This window comes from Chiloscyllium plagiosum, chromosome 13, assembly GCF_004010195.1.
Source record: "Chiloscyllium plagiosum isolate BGI_BamShark_2017 chromosome 13, ASM401019v2, whole genome shotgun sequence".
Taxonomy (NCBI): Eukaryota; Metazoa; Chordata; class Chondrichthyes; order Orectolobiformes; family Hemiscylliidae; genus Chiloscyllium; species Chiloscyllium plagiosum.
In genome coordinates, this window is record NC_057722.1 from 66559914 (window position 1) to 66581584 (window position 21671).

At 41.3% G+C, this 21671-nt stretch overlaps 1 protein-coding gene across 1 annotated transcript in view; it reads left to right on the forward strand.

The window, feature by feature from the left end:
* dhx36 (DEAH (Asp-Glu-Ala-His) box polypeptide 36) overlaps window positions 1–21671 on the forward strand; it is a 126506-nt gene that overhangs the window by 56211 nt on the left and 48624 nt on the right. Inside the window, exons 7-11 of the mRNA XM_043701658.1 lie at window positions 6077–6151; window positions 6332–6498; window positions 14608–14689; window positions 14953–15096; window positions 17213–17318. Of these exons, the coding sequence (XP_043557593.1) occupies window positions 6077–6151; window positions 6332–6498; window positions 14608–14689; window positions 14953–15096; window positions 17213–17318 (574 nt within the window). The remainder of the gene's footprint in view (window positions 1–6076; window positions 6152–6331; window positions 6499–14607; window positions 14690–14952; window positions 15097–17212; window positions 17319–21671) is intronic.

The following is a 21671-nucleotide window of genomic DNA, read 5'->3' on the forward strand; positions in this document are numbered from 1 at the left end:
CTGCATTGAAGAAACTCGCGTTCTAGCAGAACCAACTCTAGTTCAAAGCGTCAGGTGCCGCCCAATAATGTGTACATGTCAGGTGATTTGAGCGTGTCCATTGATCAAATAGTTCCTTTTGGTTTGTGATCAGGCAAACTAAATGCGGAACAGCACTAGGTGACTTGGTTTCTACTCCTCTAGTCACTATTGTTATCCTGCCTGTTTTGCTGGTTATAGATCTGTAAACTAATACATGGCCTGACGAAGAGAAAAACTGCTTGTATTTGTTGAGCACTCAAGAAATAAGCTTCCTGTTGGAACATCACTGTCTGGAATTGCTTGATGTATATACACAGTACTTCTCAATTGACATCTTTAATAGAAATGTACAGGACATTGGTTAGGCCACCTTTGGAGTGCTGTGTGCAATTCTGGTCTCCCCTGCTACAGGAAAGATGTTGTGAAACTTGAAAGGGTTCAGAAAAGTTGTAAAAGGATTTTGCCAGGGTTAGAGGGTTTGAGCTATAGGGAGAGGTTGAATAAGCTGGGGCTGTTTTCCCTGGAGTGTCGGAGGCTGAGGGTTGATCTTACAAAAGTTTATGAAGTCATGAGGGACATGGATAGGGTAGATAGACAAGGTCTTTTCCCTGGGGTGGGGTGTCCAGAACTAGAGGGCATAAGTTTAAGATGAGAGGAGAAAGCTTTAAAGGGACCTAAGGGGCAAATTGTTTCATGCAGAGGGTGGTGTGTGTATGGAATGAGTTACCAGAGGGAGTGGTGGAGACAGGTACAATTACAAGATTTTACAACATTTGAAAGACATTTGGATGGGTATATTAATAGGAAGGATTTAGAGGGGTTTGGACCAAATGCTGGCAAATGGGACTGGATTTGTCTTGTATATCTGGTCGGCATGGGCGAGTTGGACTGAATGTTCTGTTTCTGTGCTGTACATCTCTCTAACTCTGGCATTCTGCTTTGGGAAAACAAACATCAGTTGTGCACATTGAGAAAGAATTTGCATTGAAATCATAGATCTGATGACTCCGCCCACTCTGTCTCCCTCTCTTTTTTCCCCCCCTCCACTATTCCCTTTCACCCACTTTCTTATCATGAATCAATTAATCTCTGCCTTAAATAATCAAAGACTTTCTTCCTTCCAAAGCAGAGTTCCAAAGACACTCAATTCTCAGAAAAAGACTCCTCATCTGTCTGTGTTAAATAGATGATCTGTTATTTTTAAACAGCAACTTTGCGTTCTAGGTTCTAGGAACATAGAACAATACAGCACAGAACAGGTCCTTCGGCCCACGATGTTGTGCCGAACATTTGTCCTAGCTTAAGCACCTATCCATGTACCTATCCAATTGCTGCTTAAAGGTCACCAATGATTCTGACTCCCCCTATACCTTCCACCCTTCCCCTTAAATTTATGTCCCCTTGTAACACTCTGTTGTACCCGGGGGAAAAGTCTCTGACTGTCTACTCTATCTATTCCGCTGATCATCTTATCAAGTCACCTCTATCAAGTCACCCCTCATCCTTCGCCGTTCCAATGAGAAAAGGCCTAGCACTCTCAACCTATCCTCGTACGACCTATTCTCCATTCCAGGCAACATCCTGGTAAATCTCCTCTGCACCCTCTCCAAAACTTCCACATCTTTACTAAAATAAGGCGACCAGAAAAGGAAGGAAACATCCTTTGCATATCCATCCTGTCAAGACCCTCAGGATCTTTTATGTTTCAGATGCAGTTGCTTCTTGATCAAGTTGCCAAACAATAGCCTATTCTCTGAATCATACTTACAATGTTCCAGACAACACCATCAGTCACCTTGGATATGCCCTGTCTCACTATCAGTACAGATGTGGTATCTGTGTGATATACAGCCAAACAGGGATTGTACTGGAAGTCCTCAGCACTGACTGTGGAACCGTGAAGCCTGATGGCACCAGGTCAGAACATGGTCAAGGAAACATCTTGCTGATTATGAATCAGCACCATTTGGAGAAAGCACTGAGGATGGAAAGGGACTTCACTCTCCATCCCCAAGAGTGGCTCAGCAGCACTGCTACTGACTGAGCTTAATGAGTCGTAAAGGACTCACCTGCTGGATCTGCCATGTCTGTGGCAATTGGTGAAGAAATTAAAAAGTAAAAAGTACTTGATCTCATCCTATCAGACTGACCTGCTACAGATGTATTTGTCCTTGATATAGTGACCATCGCACAGTCCTTTCAGAGGCAAAGTCCCGTCTTCATGGTGAAGATATCCTCTGTGTTATGAGGCACTACTGCTTTTCTAAATGGGATAGAGTTTAAACAGATTTGCCAACTCAAGATTGGGCATGAATGAGGTGCTGTGAACTGTCAGCAGCAGCAGGATTGTACTCTGATATAATCTGTAACCTCAAGTCCTGACTTATCTTCGTTCCTCTGCACCATCAAGCCAGTGATCAACTCTGGTTCAATGAAGAGTGCAGGAAAGCATGCCAAGAGCAGCACCAGCAGATATAGCAATGACAAGTCAGCCTGGTGAAGCTATAACACAAGGTAAGCAGCAAGTGATAGGTAGGAATAAGCAATTCTCCAGCCAGCTAATAAGATCTAAGTTTGCCAGTCCTGTCACATCCAGTCATGAATGGTGCGGGAAAATTAAGCTGCTCATCAGCAGAGGAGGCTTCACAAATATCCCCATTCTCTAAAATGGGAGAGCCCACCGCGTTAGTGTATTTGCAACAAACTTCAGCTAGAAGTGCCAAGTGGATGATCCATTTTGATCTGTTTCAGAAGTCCATAGCAACAGTTGCAGGTTTTTGACCAATTTGATTCACTCCCCATGATATCAAGAAATGGCTGAAGATACTGGATATAGAAAGGCTATTGGCTCTGCCAGCATGCCAGGGAAAGTACTGAAGATGTGCTCCAGTCTTGCAGTTGTAGCTAAGGTGTACCAGTATGGTCACAATACTGGAAAATGGCCTAGATTTCTACTCGGCTATTAGGAGAGTAATGGAAAGAGTCATTAACATTGTCTAGCAGCACTTGCTCAGTTTGGGTTTTGCTTGGGCTTCTCAGCTCATGACTTTAGTTCAAGCTTGAACCAAAGACCTGAACTTCAGAGGTGAAATGAAAGTGACTGCCTTTGCCACCAGGACCATGTTTGACCAAAATCAGCATCAAGTAAACTGAGTAAAAGTGGAAAAGGAAATGTCTCTGATCGTAGTTGTACCAGTTGTACCAGTGTAAAGCAGGAATGGTTGTGGATGTTGGAGGTTGGTTATCTCAGCTCCAGAACATCTTTACAGGGGTTTGTCAGGATAGTGCCTTAACCCAAACATCTTTAGATGCTTCATCGATGACTTTCAATGTCTTTCTAGTCAGAAGTGGGGATGTTTACTGGTTGCATAATGTTGAGCACCATTTATGACTTTGCATATACTGAAACAGTTCATGTCCAAATACAGCAAGAACTGGACAATATTCCAACTTAGGCTGGCAGGTAGCAAATAATATTGATCTCACATAGGCAGTGACCATCTACAGCAAGAGTCAACCTAACGATCATCCCATAACGATTTGAAGGCATTACCATCACTGAATACTCACTATCAGCATCTAGAGTGTTACCACTAACCAGAAACCAAATTGGGATATTCACATAAATATTGTGATGACAAAAAGCTGGTCCATGGCTAGTAATCCTGCTGTGAGTCACTCATCACCCAGGCCCCAAACCCTACCCACCATCATTAGATAACACCTTCCAAATCCATGATCACCCCTATCTAGAGGGAACAAGGGCAACAAATACATGGGAAAACCTCCAACTACATTTGCCCCTTGAAGCCACTCACCATCCTGACTTGGAAATGCATTGCTCTTTTATCACTGTTACTGGGTCACAATTCTGCAACTCCCTCCTTAACACACCAAAGAAATTTCTTCAAGAAGTTCATCAACCCCTTTCTCAAGGGCAGCTATGGATGTGCAATAGCCCAACCAGCAATGTCCACATCCATGAATGAATAAAAATCTCTCTTCTGAACTTGTGGATATTAGTTGAGCCTGTCTTAGCTTTTCGCCATTCCAAGTGTTAGTTTAGTGCACTTGCTTATAACCTCAAGGTTTTCCAAAGTGCTTTAGAGTAACTAAGTACGTTTATTTTTAAAAGTTCCTGCAGACATAAAATATGATAATGACCACATAATCCATCATCTTGATGTCATTCGTGAGCCATGTATTGACTAAGAAACTGCAAATAGGACTGATCATAAAGTTGATTGTGTAAATGGAATAATTATAGTGCAACGTATAGTGCAATGTCGTTTCAAATGTAGAAGCGAAGATTGGATTTTGAGCTCTGCTTCCTTTTCGCTGTTCTTCCTGTGGAATGATGACCCCTTGCATTGATTAATGAAACTATATTTGGCTTTTCATTATGTCCTGAGTTTGACTGAGATGTTTTCAGTTCAGTTGTATAAATTAACTAAAAGTAATGTTCTGCACATAAAATGTTTCTTGTGAATCTTTTTTGTGGATTTGATCAGGATTATGCCAGACTTTCTTAGTTGTGTTTAATGGCTCATTCCGTCTATATCAGCTGTAGCAGTCTGTATCAACTGATAGCACTCCTACCACTGAGGAAGTTGTTGGTTCAAGTCCCACTGGAGCATGAAGTATAGGCTGACATTTCAGAGCAGTACTGGAGAATGTGCTGTACTGTATGGAATGCTTTCACTCAAAATACCAAATCAAGTCCCTATTTGCACGTTCAGGTGAACATAAAAGACCTATTCACTATTTTTAAGGAAAACAAGGGAGTTTTCTCAAGTGTCTCCCTTCATCCATTCTTGCATTGAATTTGCTTTCTCTCTGGACCTGAGCCCACCCATTGATTTAATCTCTATATACTCTAATTGTCATGCCTCTTTGCCACTGTGCCAGTGCACAGTGAAAAGTCACTGGGCAAGCAATTGAGAATCCAAGGACTTGGTATCGAATCTCACTGTGGCAGATGGTGAAATTTGAATTTAATAAAGTCTGGAATCAACAGCTGACATAATGGTGATCAGGTAATCACAGTCAGCCATCAGGGAAAGAAAAACCTCATCTGGTTCACTGGCGTCCTTCAGGAGAGGAAATTTACCATCCTCTTGGCCTGACCTATGTGCAACTCCAGACTTACAGCAATGTGGTTTTTGCTTAACTACCCTCTGGGCAATAATATTGGCCTAGCCAGAAATGCCTACATCCTGGGAATGAATAACTGTTTGAAAGAATTCCTGAAATATGGAATGATTGCTTCTGTCGTCCTGGCTCTCAAAGGAACTTCCCTTTTATATACTCGGCCTCCCCAATTCATTATTCTGAGGTCCTTGTACCTGCAACTAATTTGATGGCCTTGATGTTGGCTAACTGTGTTGTGGATATCTTTATCTAGTTGTGTAACCAGATATTTAAGCTACCAGTTGTCCAATAATATTAACCTGATGTGTTTGAGTTAGACCACTAGGTGTGCATACATATAAATGGAACTTGCACTCAATACAACCATCTGTTTACATGATGTGTTGTCCCACAAGCAGCGCTGTGATAATCTGTTTTTTAAACTGCTGGTTGGAAGATAAAAATTAATCTGAATTCCCCTCCTCCTCTTTGAAATGGTATCTTGCGATCTTTTATGTACTCTTGAAGGGGCAAACAGGGCCTGGGTTTAACATCTCATCTGTAAAATGGTTTATGGGCTGTGCTGGTGTTGCACTAGAATGTCCGCCTAAACTTTAGCGGTCAAGACACAAAGTGACACATTAACCTGCACGATTCTGACACTGAGATGAGTGGTACCCACTCAGCGCTGTTGCTATTGAATTTCTATATCTGTATCAGTTGATACAGACTGCTACAGGTGATAGAGACTGAATGAGCCAATTAAACACAACTTGTAGAAAATCTACAACAAGGTTCACAAGAAACCTTTTACGTGCAGAACATATACTTTTAGTTAATTTATACAACTGACTTAGATAGGAGTTGTTTGATGGAAAGTATGTTTTCCAATGTTTATTTAAACATTTTCTGTCTTGCTTAACAGCCGCCTGCCACGGAAACAAGGTTCCATCTTGTACTGCACGACTGGAATCATTCTCCAGTGGCTACAGTCAGACTCGTAAGTACAGAACTAATTATTATGGTATATAGTTCATTTTATTCAGGATAAATTCTTAATTATATATCCCCAATTCCAAGCATCACCTACTTACTCTCTAATTCCAATTTGTCTCTCAAAATAATATAGTTGGCGCAGTCTTAATAACACTTAGTTTAAAAAAATAATCTTTTTCCACAGTCTTCTATCTACTGTCAGTCACCTTGTTTTGGACGAGGTCCACGAGAGGAGTTTGCAGTCAGATGTCCTGATGACAATTGTGAAGGACATCCTGCCTTTTAGGCCAGATCTGAAGGTGATATTGATGAGTGCAACTCTAAATGCTGACAAGTTTTCAGAATATTTTGGTAAGTAGGATTGGCAAATTTGTGTTGAGACTTTAGTGAACTCAGTCTGTTGGTTTTTTAAAATTAACTGCATTATTCAGCACTGAAGGAAACCTACGTTGGCTGTTTGAGAGAGCAATCCGGTTAGTCTCTTTACTCTTCCTCCAGAGACCTGCAAATTCCTCCTTGTCTATTTCTCCTCATTCTTCCGAATGTTTTTTGCCATGTGTATAATGTTTATGCTGTCATTCTGCCTGGTAACCAGGTTGTCTGATTTTGGGGCATAACCAGTGAACCTTAATAAACCTTGGTCAAACAAAGCATTTGCAGTCAGTCCGTCCTTCGGTTACACAGATTAACTCTTAACAGCTGTGCGAAGTGGTTTAGCAAGCTACTCAGATACATCTTCTTTTGTAGAAAGCTTAATGGGACATGAGGGTGTGCAGGACGTGTAACAAAGGTCAACCTCGCCAGCAATATTTGTATCCAGAGAATGAATGCAGTATCAATGTAATAAGGATGTAGAATGAAGCGGATACTTTGATCTCGGACTGTTTTCCCAAAATCTGGAAAGTGCAATAAAATGGTTCAGCACTGTGTGTCTTGATACTGAAGTTAAATTTACAGCAAGAGATTCATCTTGTAATTTTCTTTCCTGGGGTTAGAATGAAGATTTACTAGCAAAAAGCATTTCGTTTTTTTTTAAATATTGTGCAAGTATTTGCTTGTGATTCTGGCTTCCTGGACTTTTTAAGGGTGTTGGTCAGAATGATTGGACTGTTTTTGTGGAATTGTGAGCTGACAAGTGGAAACTTTCTTGTTGCTGTCGCTGAGCATTAAGACACTTTCAGGGTCAGGCACTGCTGCTGTTGGTTTCACTGCACAAGCTGACCATTGGTTGTGCCTTTGGCATAAGAGGTGTCAACAGCAGCTCTTAAAATCTGACCCATGGTGGTAGTCTATTCGCATAAATAGGAGATTTGACAACTAATAGAAGAGTTGGGATAAGGGGCGATTTTTAGAATGGAGTTGAGTGCCAAAAGGGTTAGTTCTAGGGCCATGGTTATTTACTATATATATATTCATGACTTGCAAATGAATGTGTGTAACCAATTTTGCATATGAACCAAAAATAGATTGGAACAAAAGTGGTGAGGGAGATAGATAGGTTAAGCAAGTAGGCAAAAACTTGGCAGATGGAATATAATGTGGGAAGATATAAGGTTATGCACTTGCATGAAGAATAGAGGAGCTGAATATTATTTAAATAGAGTCATAGAGATTTTCAGCACGGAAACAGACCCTACGGTCAAACTCAACTGTGTGGACCAGATATCCTAAATAAATCTAGTCCCATTTGCCCTGTATCCCTCAACACATTTCCTGCTCGTATACCCATTCCAGATGCCTTTCTAATGTTGTAATTGTACCAGCCACCACCACCTTCCTCTGGCAGCTCATTCCATGCATGCACCACACTCTGTGAAAACTTTGCCCCTTAGGTCCCTTTTGAATCTTTCCCCTTTCACCTTAAACCTATTCCCTCTTTTTTTTTTTCCCCCCCCACCCTGTCTTTTACCTATCCATGCTCCCCCATGATTTCCTAAACCTCTATAAGATCACACTCCTCCTCTTCCAATGCTCCAGAGAAAATAGCCCCAGTCTATTCAGCCTCTCTCTATAGCTCAAACCCTCCGACATAAAGATGTTTGTAGCATCCTTGTAAATCTTTTCCGAACCCTTCCAAGTTTCACAACATCCTTCCTATAGCAGGGAGACCAGAATTGCACACAGTATTCCAATAGTGGCATTACCAATGTCCTGTATAGCCGCAACATGCGCCTCAACTCTTACACTCAGTGCACTGACCAACAAATTCTGGAGAAAGACTTGCAAAAAGCTACAGCACAAAGGGATTTGGGAATCCTCATCCATGAATCATAAAAAGTTAGCATTCAGTTTCAGCAGGTAATTGGGAAGGCAAATGAAATGCTGGCCTTTATTTCAAAGGGAATGATAGTATAACAGTCATTCCAAAGAGTATAACAGTGAGAAGTTTTGCTGAATCTGCAAGACACTAGTCAGAGTAGAATTGAAAGAATAGGCAAAATGAATGCATGGTTTGAGAGATGGTGCAGGAGGGAGGGCTTCAGATTTTTGGGACATTGAGACCGGTTCTGGGAGAGGTGGGGCTTTGTCAAATTGGACAGTCTACACGTAGGCAGGACTGGAACCAATGTCCTAGGGGATGCTTTTGCTAGCACTGTTGGGGAGGGTTTAAGACTAATATGGCGGGTGGGGGGTGGTACAGCCCCAGCATTGTTACCACACCCTTCCTATTTCTGAGTTCTGCCCATATTGCCTCACTGCTCAAGCCCTCCATCTGCCCTCCTTCAGCACAGTTGTGATATCCTCTTTGACCAGTAATGCAAATCCTCCATCCCTTTTACCTCCCTCTCTATCGCATCTGAATCATCCATATTCTAGGATATTTGGCTGCCAATCTTGCCCTTCCATTAACCAAGTCCAATTCTCCAGAGAAAATAGCCCCAGTCTATTCAGCCTCTCTCTATAGCTCAAACCCTCCAACATAAAGATGTTTGTAGCATCCTTGTAAATCTTTTCCGAACCCTTCCAAGTTTCACAACTTGGATAGAGATAGAGGGACAAATATGGAAACCGATTATAGAAAGGTGTCGGAGCAACAGGGTGGTGGTGATGGGAGATTTTAATTTTCCCAACATTGACTGGGATTCATTTTGTTTTAGAGGTTTAGATGGAGCAGAATTTGTAAGGAACATCCAGGAGAGTTTTATAGAGCAGTATGTAAATAGTTCAACTCTGGAAGGGGCCACACTGGACCTGGTGTTGGGGAGTGAGCCCAGCCAGGTGGCTGAAGTTTCAATAGGGGATTACTTTGGGAATAGTGATCATAATTCTGTAAATTTTAGAATACTTCTGGACAAAGGAGAGAGTGGTCCTAAAGGAAGAGTGCTAAATTGAGGCAAGGACAACCAAAGCAAAATTTGGTAGGAGCTGGGGAATGTGGATTGGGAGCAGCTGTTTGAAGGTGAATCCACATTTGGTATGTGGGAGGCTTTTAAAGAGATGTTGAATAGAGTGTAGGACAGACCAGTCCCTCTAAAAATGAGGTATGGAAATGATGAGGTTAGGGAACCATGGATGACCGGTGAAATTGTGAGACTAGTTCAGAGGAAAAAGCACACAAAGGTTTGGAAGAACATTAAGGAGAGTGGAACCACTCTGAAACGAAGAAATAAGAGTGTTAAAAAGAATCATGAGATATCTTTAGCAAACAGGGTTAAGAAAAATTAGTCTTCTATTCGTATATAAGGAGCAAAAGGGTTGGCCCACTCAAGGACAAAGGAGAAAGTTACGTATGGAGTCAGAGAAAATGGGTGAGATTCTTATTGAGTACTTAGTGTCCGTATTCACCGAGGAGAGGGACATTACTGATGTTACTTTTAGGGATAGCTGTTTGATTACTCTGTCAAGTTGGCATAAGGAGGGAGACAGTATTGTGTACTCTAAAAGTCATTATGGTGGACAAATCCCCAGATCTGGATGGGATCTATCCCAGGTTACTGAGGGGAGCGAGAGAGAAAATAGTTGGGGCCTTAACAGATACCTTTGCAGCATCCTTGAGCATGGGTGAGGTCTTGGAGGACTGTGGAGTTGCTAATGTTGTCTCCTTGTTTTAGAAGAGTTGTAGGGGTAATCCAGGTAGTTATAGACTAGTGAGCCTGACATTAGGGTAGGGAAGGTGCTGGAGAAAATACTAAGGGTCAGGATCTATTTACATTTGGAAGGAAATAGCCTTATCAGTGATAGGCAACATGGTTTTGTGCAGGGAAGGTCATGTCTTACTAACTTAATAGAATTATTTTGAGGAATTGACAAAGTTGATTGAGGAGAGAAGGGCTGAAGATGTCATACACATGGACTTCAGTGAGGCATTTGATAAGGTTCCCCTTGGTAGGCTGATGGAGAAACTGAAGTCATATTGGGTCCAGGATGTACAAGCTAGATGGTTAGAGAACTGACTGGGCAGCAGGAGACAGCAGGAAAGGAAGTTTCTCAAAATGGAGAACTCTGATCAGTGGTGTTCCACAGGGATCAGTGTTAGGACTACTGTTGTTTGTAATAAACATAAATGATGAGGAGGAAGGTATAGGTGGTCTGCAAGTTTGCAGATGACACGAAGATTGATGGAATGGCAGATAATGAAGGGGACTGTCAGAATGCAGTAGAATATAGATTGATTGGAGAGTTGGGTGGAGAAATGGCAAATGGAGTTCAGTCCAGGCAAATGCCAGATAATGCATTTTGGAAGATAATTCAAGAGAGAACTATGTGGGCGGCACGGTGGCAAGTGGTTAGCACTGCTGCCTCAAAGCGCCAGAGACCTGGCTTCAATTCCCGCCTCAGGCGACTGACTGTTTGCACATTCTCCCCGTGTCTGTGTGCGTTTCCTCCGGGTGCTCCGGTTTCCTCCCACAGTCCAAAAATGTACAGATTAGGTGAATTGGCCATGCTAAATTGCCTGTAGTGTTAGGTGAAGGGGTGAATGTAGGGGAATGGGTCTGGGTGGGTTGCGCTTCGGGTCGGTGTGGACTTGTTGGGCCGATGGGTCTGTTTCCATACTGTAAGTAATCTAAAAAAAATCTAATCTATACAGTAAATGGAAAATTGATGTGCAGAGAGATCTCGGTGTTCAAGTCCATTGTACCCTGAAGGTGGCAAAGCAGGTCGATTGAGTTGTCAAGAAGGCATAGGCATGCTTTCCTTCATCGGACGGAGTATTGAGTACGAGAGTCAGCAGGTCATGTTACAGTTGTTATAGGACTTTGATTCGGCCACATTTGGAATACTGCATACAGTTCTGGTCACCACATTACCAGAAGGATGTGGATGTTTTGGAGAGGGTGCAGAGGAAATTCACCAGGATGTTGCCTGAAATGGAGGGCGCTAGCTACGAAGAGAGGTTGAATGGATTAGGGTTATTTTCATTAGAAAGACAGATTGAGGGGGGGACCTGACTGAGTTTGACAAAATCATGAGAAGTATTGACAGGGTGAATAGCAAAAAGCTATTTCCCAGAGTGGGGGACTCAGTTACTAGGGGTCACAAACTCAAGGTGAGAGGGGAAAGGTTTAAGGGAGATATGTGAGGAAAGTTCCTAATGCAGAGGGTGGTGGATGCCTGCAGCACGTTGCCAACAGAGGTGGTAGAGGCAGGCATGATAGTGTCATTTAAGATGTACCTCAACAGATACATGCATTGCCAGGGAGCAGAAGGATACAGAACCTTAGGAAATAGGCGACAGGTTTAGATAGAGGATCTGGATCGGCGCAGGCTTGGAGGGCCAAAGGTCCTGTTCATGTGCTGTCATTTACTTTGTTCTTGTTCAGACTGCTGCTAGAATACCGTGTACAGTTTTAGGCCCCTTATCTAAGGAAAGATGCATGTAGTCCAGTGAAGGTTCATGAGGCTGATGCCAGAGATAGGTTGGGCCTGTAGTCACTTGAATTTAGATGGCAACCTTATTGAAATATGCAAGATTGTTTCAAGACTTGAAAGGGAAGATATGGAGAGGCTGGTTCCCCTCGCTATAGAGTCCTAGAGATACACAGCATGGAAACAGACCCTTCGGTCCATCCTGTCCATGCCAACCAGATAATCCAACCCAATCTAGTCCCACCTGCCAGCACCTGGCCTATATCTCTCCAAACCCTTCCTATTTATATACCAATCCAAATGCCTCTTAAATGTTGCAGTTGTACCAGTCTCCACCACATCCTCTGGCAGCTCATTCCATACACGTACCACCCTCTGCGTGAAAAAGTTGCCCCTTAGGTCTCTTTTATATCTTTCCCCTCTCACCCTAAACCGATGCCCTCTAGTTCTGGACTCTCTGTCCCAGAGAAAAGACTTTGTCTATTTATCCTATTCATGCCCCTCATGATTTTGTAAACTTCTATAAGGTCACCCCTCAGCCTCCGATGCTTCAAGGAAAACAGTCCCAGCCTGTTTAGTCTCTTCCTATAGCTCAAATTCTCCAACCCTGGCAACATCCTTGTAAATCTTTTCCGAACCCTTTCAGGTTTCACAACATCTTTCCGATAGGAAGGAGACCAGAATTGCAAGCAATATTCCAATAGTGGCCTAACCAATGTTCTGTATAGCCGCAACATGACCTTCCAACTCCTGTACTCAATAATCTGACTAATAAAAGAAAGCATACCAAACGCCGCCTTCATTATCCTATCTACCTGCGACTCCACTTTCAAGAACCTATGAACCTGCCCCCTCAAGGTCTCTTTGTTCAGCAACACTCCCCAGGACCTTACCATTTAAGTGTATAAGTCCTGCTAAGATTTGCTTTCCCAAAATGCAGCACCTCACATTTATCTGAATTAAACTCCATCTGCCACTTCTCAGCCCATTGGCCCATCTGGTCAAGATCCTGTTGTAATCTTAGGTAACCTTCTTCGCTGTCCACTACACCTCCAATTTTTATGTCATGTGTAAACGTACTAACTGTACTTCTTATGCTCACATCCAAATCATTTATGTAAATGAAAAATGTGGACCCAGCACCGATCCTTGTGGCACTCCACTGGTCTCAGGCCTCCAGTCTGAAAAACAATCCTCCACCATCACCCTCTGTCTTCTACCTTTGAGCCAGTTCTGTATCCAAATGGCTAGTTCTCCCTGGGAGACTCTCGGACCAGAGGACATAATCTCAGAATCAGGCTTTGTACATTTAAAGATAGATGAGGAATTTCTCTCCTAGGGTTGTGAATCTATGGAATTCCTAACGTAAAGGGCTATCGAGACTTGGCCACAGACGATATTCAAGCCGAAGATGTGGACAGATTTTTAATGGTGGAATTATTGGTTGTAGGAAAAGGCAGGAAAATGCAGTTGTGGAGTTAGGGATTATTATCTCATTGAATGAGAGGTATGATGTGGAGGTGCCTGTGTTGGACTGGGGTGGGCAAAATTAGAAGTCACGTGACACGAGGTTACTCGATGTACATAGAATCATAAAGATGTACAGCATGGAAACAGACCTTTCGGTCCAACCCGTCCATTAGGCTTGCTTGAGGTCAGATGAAGTGTAAAGACTGGCACTTCACCTGATGGTAATTTCAAATAAACCTGTTGGACTGTAACCTCATGTTGTGTGACTCCTGACGTTATTGAATGACAGAGCAGACTTGATGGCTGACTGCCTACTTCTACTGCTCTGTCTTGCCTCTGTGGTCTAAATAACTCATACTTCAAAGTAGCTTTAAACCCCTCACCCAAAGTATGAAGCAACACTGCAGTCTCTGCTTTTTGAATGAGTCCGTTAGAAACCAAATAAACGTGTATAAACAACTAATCCGCTAATATTTATCAAGTTTACTAACAATGAATCGGGTGCAATTGGTGGACTCTTGCCATTCCAATTTCAGAGTGTGGCCATATTTTGGGGCAATAACTGTTTGCATTTGTGGACCTTTTGAACTCGTGGGAAAGATTGTGAATACTCCAGTCTAAACTGCAACTCACTTGCGTTTAAAATTCTGCTGTCTTTAAGACCATTCCATTAGGTTTGGCCCAGGTTAAAATGACGTCTGGGTGGCAATACTGTCGAAGTTCTAAGGAAGGGTTGCTCCACCCAAAAAGTTAACTCTGATTTCTCTCCACTGATGCTACCAGACATGTTGAGCTTTTTCAGCAATTTTATTTTCTGATTTGCAGCAATAGCAGTTCTTTCTATTTTTATTCTGTAGAAATTTTGATATTAGATTTGATTTTTTAGATTTGATTACTTAATGTGGAAACAGGCCCTTCGGCCCAACAAGTCCACACCGACCCGCCGAAGTGCAACCCACCCAGACCCCTACATTTACCCCTTCACCTAACACTACGGGCAATTTAGCATGGCCAATTCACCTGACTGCACATCTTGGACTGTGGGAGTTGAGTGTTCTGTTCCGGGTTTTCACTTCTGAAACGTAATGGCTCCAGGTAACTTGTGACAAATAAATACTGGGGGTTGATATAAGTTTCTCTTCATTGTTCAGGAATATGACGGTTTGCTCCATTTTCTTACAGGCAACTGTCCCATGCTGCATATTCCGGGATTCACCTATCCAGTGAAGGAATACATCTTGGAAGATGTGATTGAGTTGCTCCAGTAAGTCAGTTTGTTAATGACCTAGATTGGCCTTCTCGTGAAGTCATTGCTATGAGGCAAATACAAGGTGTTCTGTTTCCTCTGTGTGTAGAAGGGATAGAGACATTTACCTTAATGCAGTTGCACAGTGTAAACATTTGGCATTGGATTTTTTCCATTTATTTAAGCATGCAACTTGGTGAAAAATACACAAAAGGCATTTGTACAATTGTTAATTAACATTATCATTATCTGCTTTAATGCTTATTTACATTTCGATTCAGGTATCGTCCACAAACCCAAGAAATTCGGCGACCGTCCTCCAAGAGGAGATTCATGCAAGGTTGCATGTTTCGACCAGAGAAGGAACGAGTGGAGGAAGAATACCAGCAACAATGGCCAGAATATTTGAGAGAGTTGCAAGGAAGGTATGCAGTGACATTTGGAGACATTAGCCAAATCATTTCTATTGACACCATGAATCCCTCCCAGGCCCTATTTCAAAAAAACAAATCATCAGTCATTTTCATTCCAGTTAAAATGCTTGAGCTAAAGTAGGATACAGATGTGTGCGGTACCTGAACCTTTATGTACATATTGGATGCCACTTTGCACCAGAGTTCTCTTAAAGTGCCCTGGATGGATTTTTCTGACTTGGCCACTAGCAAGATTGACCTATAATGTCTGGGCCTCTTCAGCACTGATCCTTCCAGTATTTTGCTCTTTTTTGCTCTCGCTTCCCCCCCACTCCCCCAAAACACAATCCCAATCCACAAAGTGCAAGCAAACAACAACCTACAACAGCCTACAAATCTTTTCTGCCCCCTTCTACAAAAGAAAAATGAGGAGGCCTTCAATGACTGGCCCTGGCCCTTTATTTGGTGGTATCACCCTACTTCAATGACTTGGCTAATGACGAGTTGTCCATGTACCACATTGATTGTTTGCCTGTATCTTCACTTTTTTCCTCAAGATCCAAACTGATGTACCAACCTACTGCAAAACAACGATAACAGAAAATGCTGGAGAAATTCAGCAGGTTTGGCAGCATTTGTGGAGAGAGAAAAACAGTTAACTGAATCTGAAAGGACTCCTGTTAAGACTGTAAAATTCTTGAAGATAGTTTGAACATCATTTTTGTGTTGTATGCTGGTATATGGCTGACAGAGCTGAATAATAATTCTTTCAAAGCAAAAACTTTCAAAGAAGAACAAGTAAAAGTAACAGAGAAAAGATCTTTGGCAAACATAGAAAATAAGAGCAGGAGAAGGCAGTCAGGCTCTTTTGAGCCTAATTTGTCCTTCAATATGATCATTGCAGATCATTCAATTAAGTACCCTGTTCTGTTTTCTCCCCATACCCTTTGATCCCTTGAGCCCTAAGATCGATATCTAACTCCCCCCTGAAAGCATTCATTATTTTGGCTTCAACTGCTTTCTGTGACAGAGAATTCCATAGGCTCACCACAATCTGGGTGCAATAATTTCTCCTCATCTTAGTCTGAAATGACCTCCTCATCGCCTTGAATGGTGACGCCTGGTTCTGGACTCCCTGCTCGTCAGGGAATGTGAACTTTAAAATATACCGCTCTATCTCTGTCCCCTTCCCCATGACATTCTTCATTGATTAATGTGTCGATGTGTCTGGTGGTGTCCACATCTACTGTTGATGCACAATACTTGATGAGATACGAACACATTGCATCTATCAGCTCAATCTCTTAATTGTTGCTTTGACTGTAAGTATGGTATTTGGAGCAGTTTTGGAGCAGCCCATTTTGGAGCAAAGAACTAAGATTCACCAGGAAGTCATCCGGTTTGAAAAATTAGATTACTCTGCAGTGAATTTGTGTATTGGTACTTCCTCCATTGGAAGAGAGAAGAATGAGATTTAAAAATGAGAATTTTAGAATTCATTATGATGTTGTAAGGGTGGTTGGAAGTCATCAGTTAGAAATGATTACTGACTAAGCAAGCAGAGTGGATCAGGAGGAATTTCTTTATATGGAGAGAAGGCTGTTGGATCAAGATTATCTTTAAAAGGTTTTTATCACAACCAAAGGAAATGGTTATGATAAAAACCTTGTAAAGATGAGTTATAGGCCTTTGAGAAGGGAGCAGAATACAAGATTATTATGGAGCATTCTAACAAGGAGTCAGATGAATGGCCTCATTCTATATGAGAAAGTTGTGTAGTTTTAGATGCTTTTCCCAGCTCTAAGCATGTGACACATTTGCCTACCCACTTGCCATTACGGATTATGGAGATTCTGGTGACAGCACTGAGAGTTGAGGTAGATGTAATTTCTTTATCTTCCTTCCTACACTGCTGTTCTGTTTTCCACCCCTTCTGCAGGGAGACATTTGTTATTTCAGTATTTGATTTGAACTGTTCATCAGTGCATTATGTAATAATATGTAATAGTATTGAAGTAAACCTTTGGCGTAAAAAGATTTCACAAGTGTGCTCAATGAGTGTGTGGTAACAGCCATGAACATTGGTAGCGTGATTTGATTTCTTTTTAATGTTTCACTTCCCTTCTAGATATTCTGACAGTACGATTGAAGCCTTGGAAGTTCTGCATGATGATGATAAAATAGACCTCAATCTGATTGTAGCCCTCATAAAACACATTGTTCTTCTTGGAGAGGTATGTTTGTTTTTCTTAGCGAGCAAATCTATGTATTTTGAGTTGTAATCTGTTCAGTTTAGTGGCAAATGTTTAGATGTCAGTGAGCTTGTACTGAGGTGAAAAGACAGCTATTGACTTTATTTGCCTACTCAAGTTTTAATTTTATTTGACCTGATATGAGCAGTTACAGCATTCAGTTTTCAGATCTGTCAAATCCTAGCTTTATTTCTAATGTGTTGTTTAAATACTGACAATAAATCATTTTGTTTTTAATGCCATGTAAAAACACTACTGCTGATGTAGATCTGGAAGTTCATTTGCGACTACTTCACTTCTTGAAGTTAGCATTAAAATTCTAGGAAGCCAGCATCCATTGGAGATCCACCACTCATCATTTTTTCTCACGATGCCTATTTGTGATCCTGTGCAACTTTGTATTTATCTCATTCTGTTGATCAGTGTATTGCAAGGCAAACACGTTACTTCATGGAATGCATACCATCAATTATTGAACTAAAGATTTTCTCAATCAATGTGTCGATCATTCCCTGTCAATACAAAAAAAAGTCCCGAAGTTAATCATAGCACCGTATATAAAACGGATGTGTATTTCTTCCCTTGAACACGGATGCATACGCCTTCATCCTCACTCCATACTATGACTCTCACTCATTTGCTGTTTAAAATTAAAAGTGCACTTTGGGCATTGAGGGAGGCTATCAAATTAAATTATGAATCATTCACATCAATTATTTGATATCGCAGTGGCCTCCTGCTGTGAATATAAGATTGAGCATGTTGATTTACTGTCCTGTGGTACATTTCTTTTCCTATGATTTAGAATCTCTCCATGTTATAATTGCTGCCGCCTTGCCCTCACTGTCTATTCATCATTCAAATGAGTGGATTTAATGCACTTAGAAAGACAAAATCCTTTCAAAATAGACCCAGATAACATTTGTTGAAAAGAATGAAGATTGATGTATGAACAAAATGTGAAGAAAGAAGAGTTGGGAATGCCACTGTGTTTGGATGTTTTAAGTGTTGAAGATAGAGGATTTCATTTTGCTGGTCTTCGATATAACTTGCCATTGATTTATATCAGCAGCATGCTATTTGCTGAATGAGCCTTTGGTAATGTTCATGTCTGATATTTGATTTCACCTGTCTTTTTTCCTCAAGATATTTAGCTCTTGGTCAGAATTAAAACTTTAAAATTTTTCAAATTCAACATTAAGTTTTAAAAAACCTGGAAATCGAAAAACTCATCAGTAAAAGTGACCGTGAAGCTGAGGGATTATTATTATTATTATTAAAACTTAACTGGTTCATTTGGGAACCTGCATCTTTAGCTGACCTGGGCTTATACTTGAATCCAGTCTCCGACCAATATCATGACCTTTAAGCTCCCTCTGAGGTGGCTGAAATTCCAGATGAAGGGCTTATGCCTGAAATGTCGATTCTCCTGCTCCTTGGATGCTGCCTGACCTGCTATGCTTTTGCAGCACCGCACTCTCAACGAGTAAACTCTCAGTTGTGTGTGGGCAGCTAGTCATGGGCACCAAATGTCATCCTTGCCACGAATGCTACATCTCAGGAGTGAATTAAAAATAAGACTTTGGAAATCTGGTACGAGTACAATAAGCCAAGTATCCCTCTGTGCTTCAGAATTTATCCAGCTTATTAAAGCAAGACAGGTGTTGATAGAAATGTATTTTGCTCGTGGAGTTCATTTTTATCACCCAAGGTTGGTTTTAATAATGTTCAATTTTCCTGTTTTGTCCAAGGGTTGTGAGAAAATTGTCAACCGCAGAGGAATAAAGTACAGGTTCCATAGTGTGCTCACACTTCCTGAAATTGACTTTGCTGTATTTATTTTGATTGAGGGATAATACTGCTTACCTCCATCCTATGTGTTTGTGTAACATTTAAAAGGCATTTGGATGATGGACTTTTGGAGAGGAAGTGACACCCCCTGGGAACAAGGGGGAAAATCTCCAATTAGATACGTTTTATATTTTTTTTATTTAGAAATAGTTTTTTATTGTATTGTTGTGAGTGTATTAGAGAGGCTTTATTTTTGTAAATTTTATATGCTCTATGCTTGGAATGTTCTGGATAGAGTTTCCCCTCCCGAGGGTCTCGGATTTCCCCAGATGATTATGGTTGATCAGTCGGTTAAGTGGTGCACCTGGAATGTCAAGGGGAATAATTCGCCAGTCAAAAGGAAGAAAATATTATCAAATCTTAAGAAGGAAAGAGTTAATATAGCTCTCCTACAGGAGATACACCTGTCGGATAAAGAACACTTGAAATTACGACAGGGTGGATTTGATCAGGCCTTTTTTTCTTCTTTTAGCTCAAAAAGCAGGGGAGTTGTTATTCTTGTTCGGAAGAATTTCCCTTTCAAAATCCTAAAGCTGATAAAAGACGAATCTGGACGATATATTTTGATTAAAGCCCTCATAAATGGAGAGGAATTTGGGATTTTAAATTTGTACTGCCCCCTGGTACACCCTTTAAATTTATAACGGAAGCCTTTTCAAAATTGATGGCTTTTGGTGCCCGTCATACAATTTCTCCTACTCAGCGACCCAGAAGAAATTAAAGGGAGAACAACAGCGTCTGCATGTAGCTGGCTTAAAAGCAGCTGAAACAGCATACACTGATAGACCTTCTATTATTAAATTGCAAAGGATTACGGCTCTTAGGACAGCTCTAAACACTACGCTTACTCAAACGGCTAAGAAGGAAATATTATTTGCAAAACATAGGTTATATGAATATGGCGACAAACCGGATAGATACTTAGCATTTCTTGCAAAGAAAAAAAAGGTCTCTCAGACTATTACGTCTATCAAGGAAAGTACAGGTATTCTGACTCATGACCATAAAAAGATTAATGTGATTTTTAGAGAATTTTATTCTCAGTTATATAAATCGCAGGATTGTGAAGATAGGACGAGGAGGATGCAGTCATTTTTAAAAAATTTGACCTTTCCAGGCCTAACTCCGGAACAGGTATCGGTCCTAAATGCTCCTCTAACAGTCCAAGAAATACTTGATGCAATTAGGCAACTTCAGAGTGCTAAGGCACCGGGCCCAGATGGTTTTCAAGCTGAATTCTATAAAGAATTTACAGAAATATTGGCTGGTCCACTTATGGACATATATAACTATGCATATAGTCAGGGCTGTCTCCCGCTACCGCTGAAAGAGGCAAATATCTCTCTTATCTTTAAAAAAGGAAAGGATCCAGAAGATTGTACATCATATAGACCAATATTCTTGCTAAATGTAGATTTTAAAATCCTTTCTAAAACGTTAGCACTGAGACTAGAAAAGGTACGGACACATATTATAAAAGAGGATTAGACGGGGTTTATTAAGGGCCGTAGATCATCCATTAACATTAGAAGGGTTTTGAATATGATTCAAGCCTGCCATCAGGGAAAGATACCAGGAGTAGTAGTTTCATTAGATGCGGAAAAGGCATTTGATAGGGTTGAATGGTCATATTTGTTTTACACATTGGAAAGGTTTGGCGTTGGACAGGTGTTTACCAAATGGGTCTCAACATTGTATAGTGATCCCAAAGCAGTTGTGGTTACCAATGGATTAGGTTCGGATAGCTTCAGTGTGGGTAGGGGCTGCCGTCAGGGATGTCCCCTCTCGCCATTGTTATTTACGCTAATTATTGAACCACTAGCAGAAGCTATACGAGCTGATCCTAATATAACAGCCCCGAGGATTGGTACAGGTAAGCATAAAATTACATTTATGCAGATGATGTTCTTCTATTCCTCAGTAATCCTCTGATGTCCGTACCTCGCCTAATCCAAGTTATTAATACATTTAGTGCATTCTCAGGCTATAAAATTAATTTTTCAAAATCAGAGGCTGTGCCAATGGGTGGCCTTGCTATGACACCCCACTTCATGGACGGATCCCTTTTTCCCTTTTGTTGGTCCCTGGAGGGTTTCTTATATTTAGGCATTTTTATTACTCCAGTATTTGGTCAGTTGTATAAGGCTAATTTTGTGCATTTACTGGAAAGGATAAGGCAGGACCTCCAGCGATGGGGAGACCTACCAATTTCCTGGTTGGGTAGAATAGCACTAATCTATGTCTTGATGTCTTGCCCCGTCTCCTATATCCTATGAGAATGCTTCCGGTGATGCTGCCGAGGACAGCTTTATATAAATTATACGGCTGGCTGAGTTCCTTTATCTGGAACCATAGGCGACCCCTCATTAAGCTGAAGAAGCTACAGCTTCAACAGACAAAGGGAGGATTGGACTTCCCAGACTTTAGGAAATATCAGTTAAGTTCCCTATTAAGTTACATAGCTGATTGGGTCTTGTCTGACCC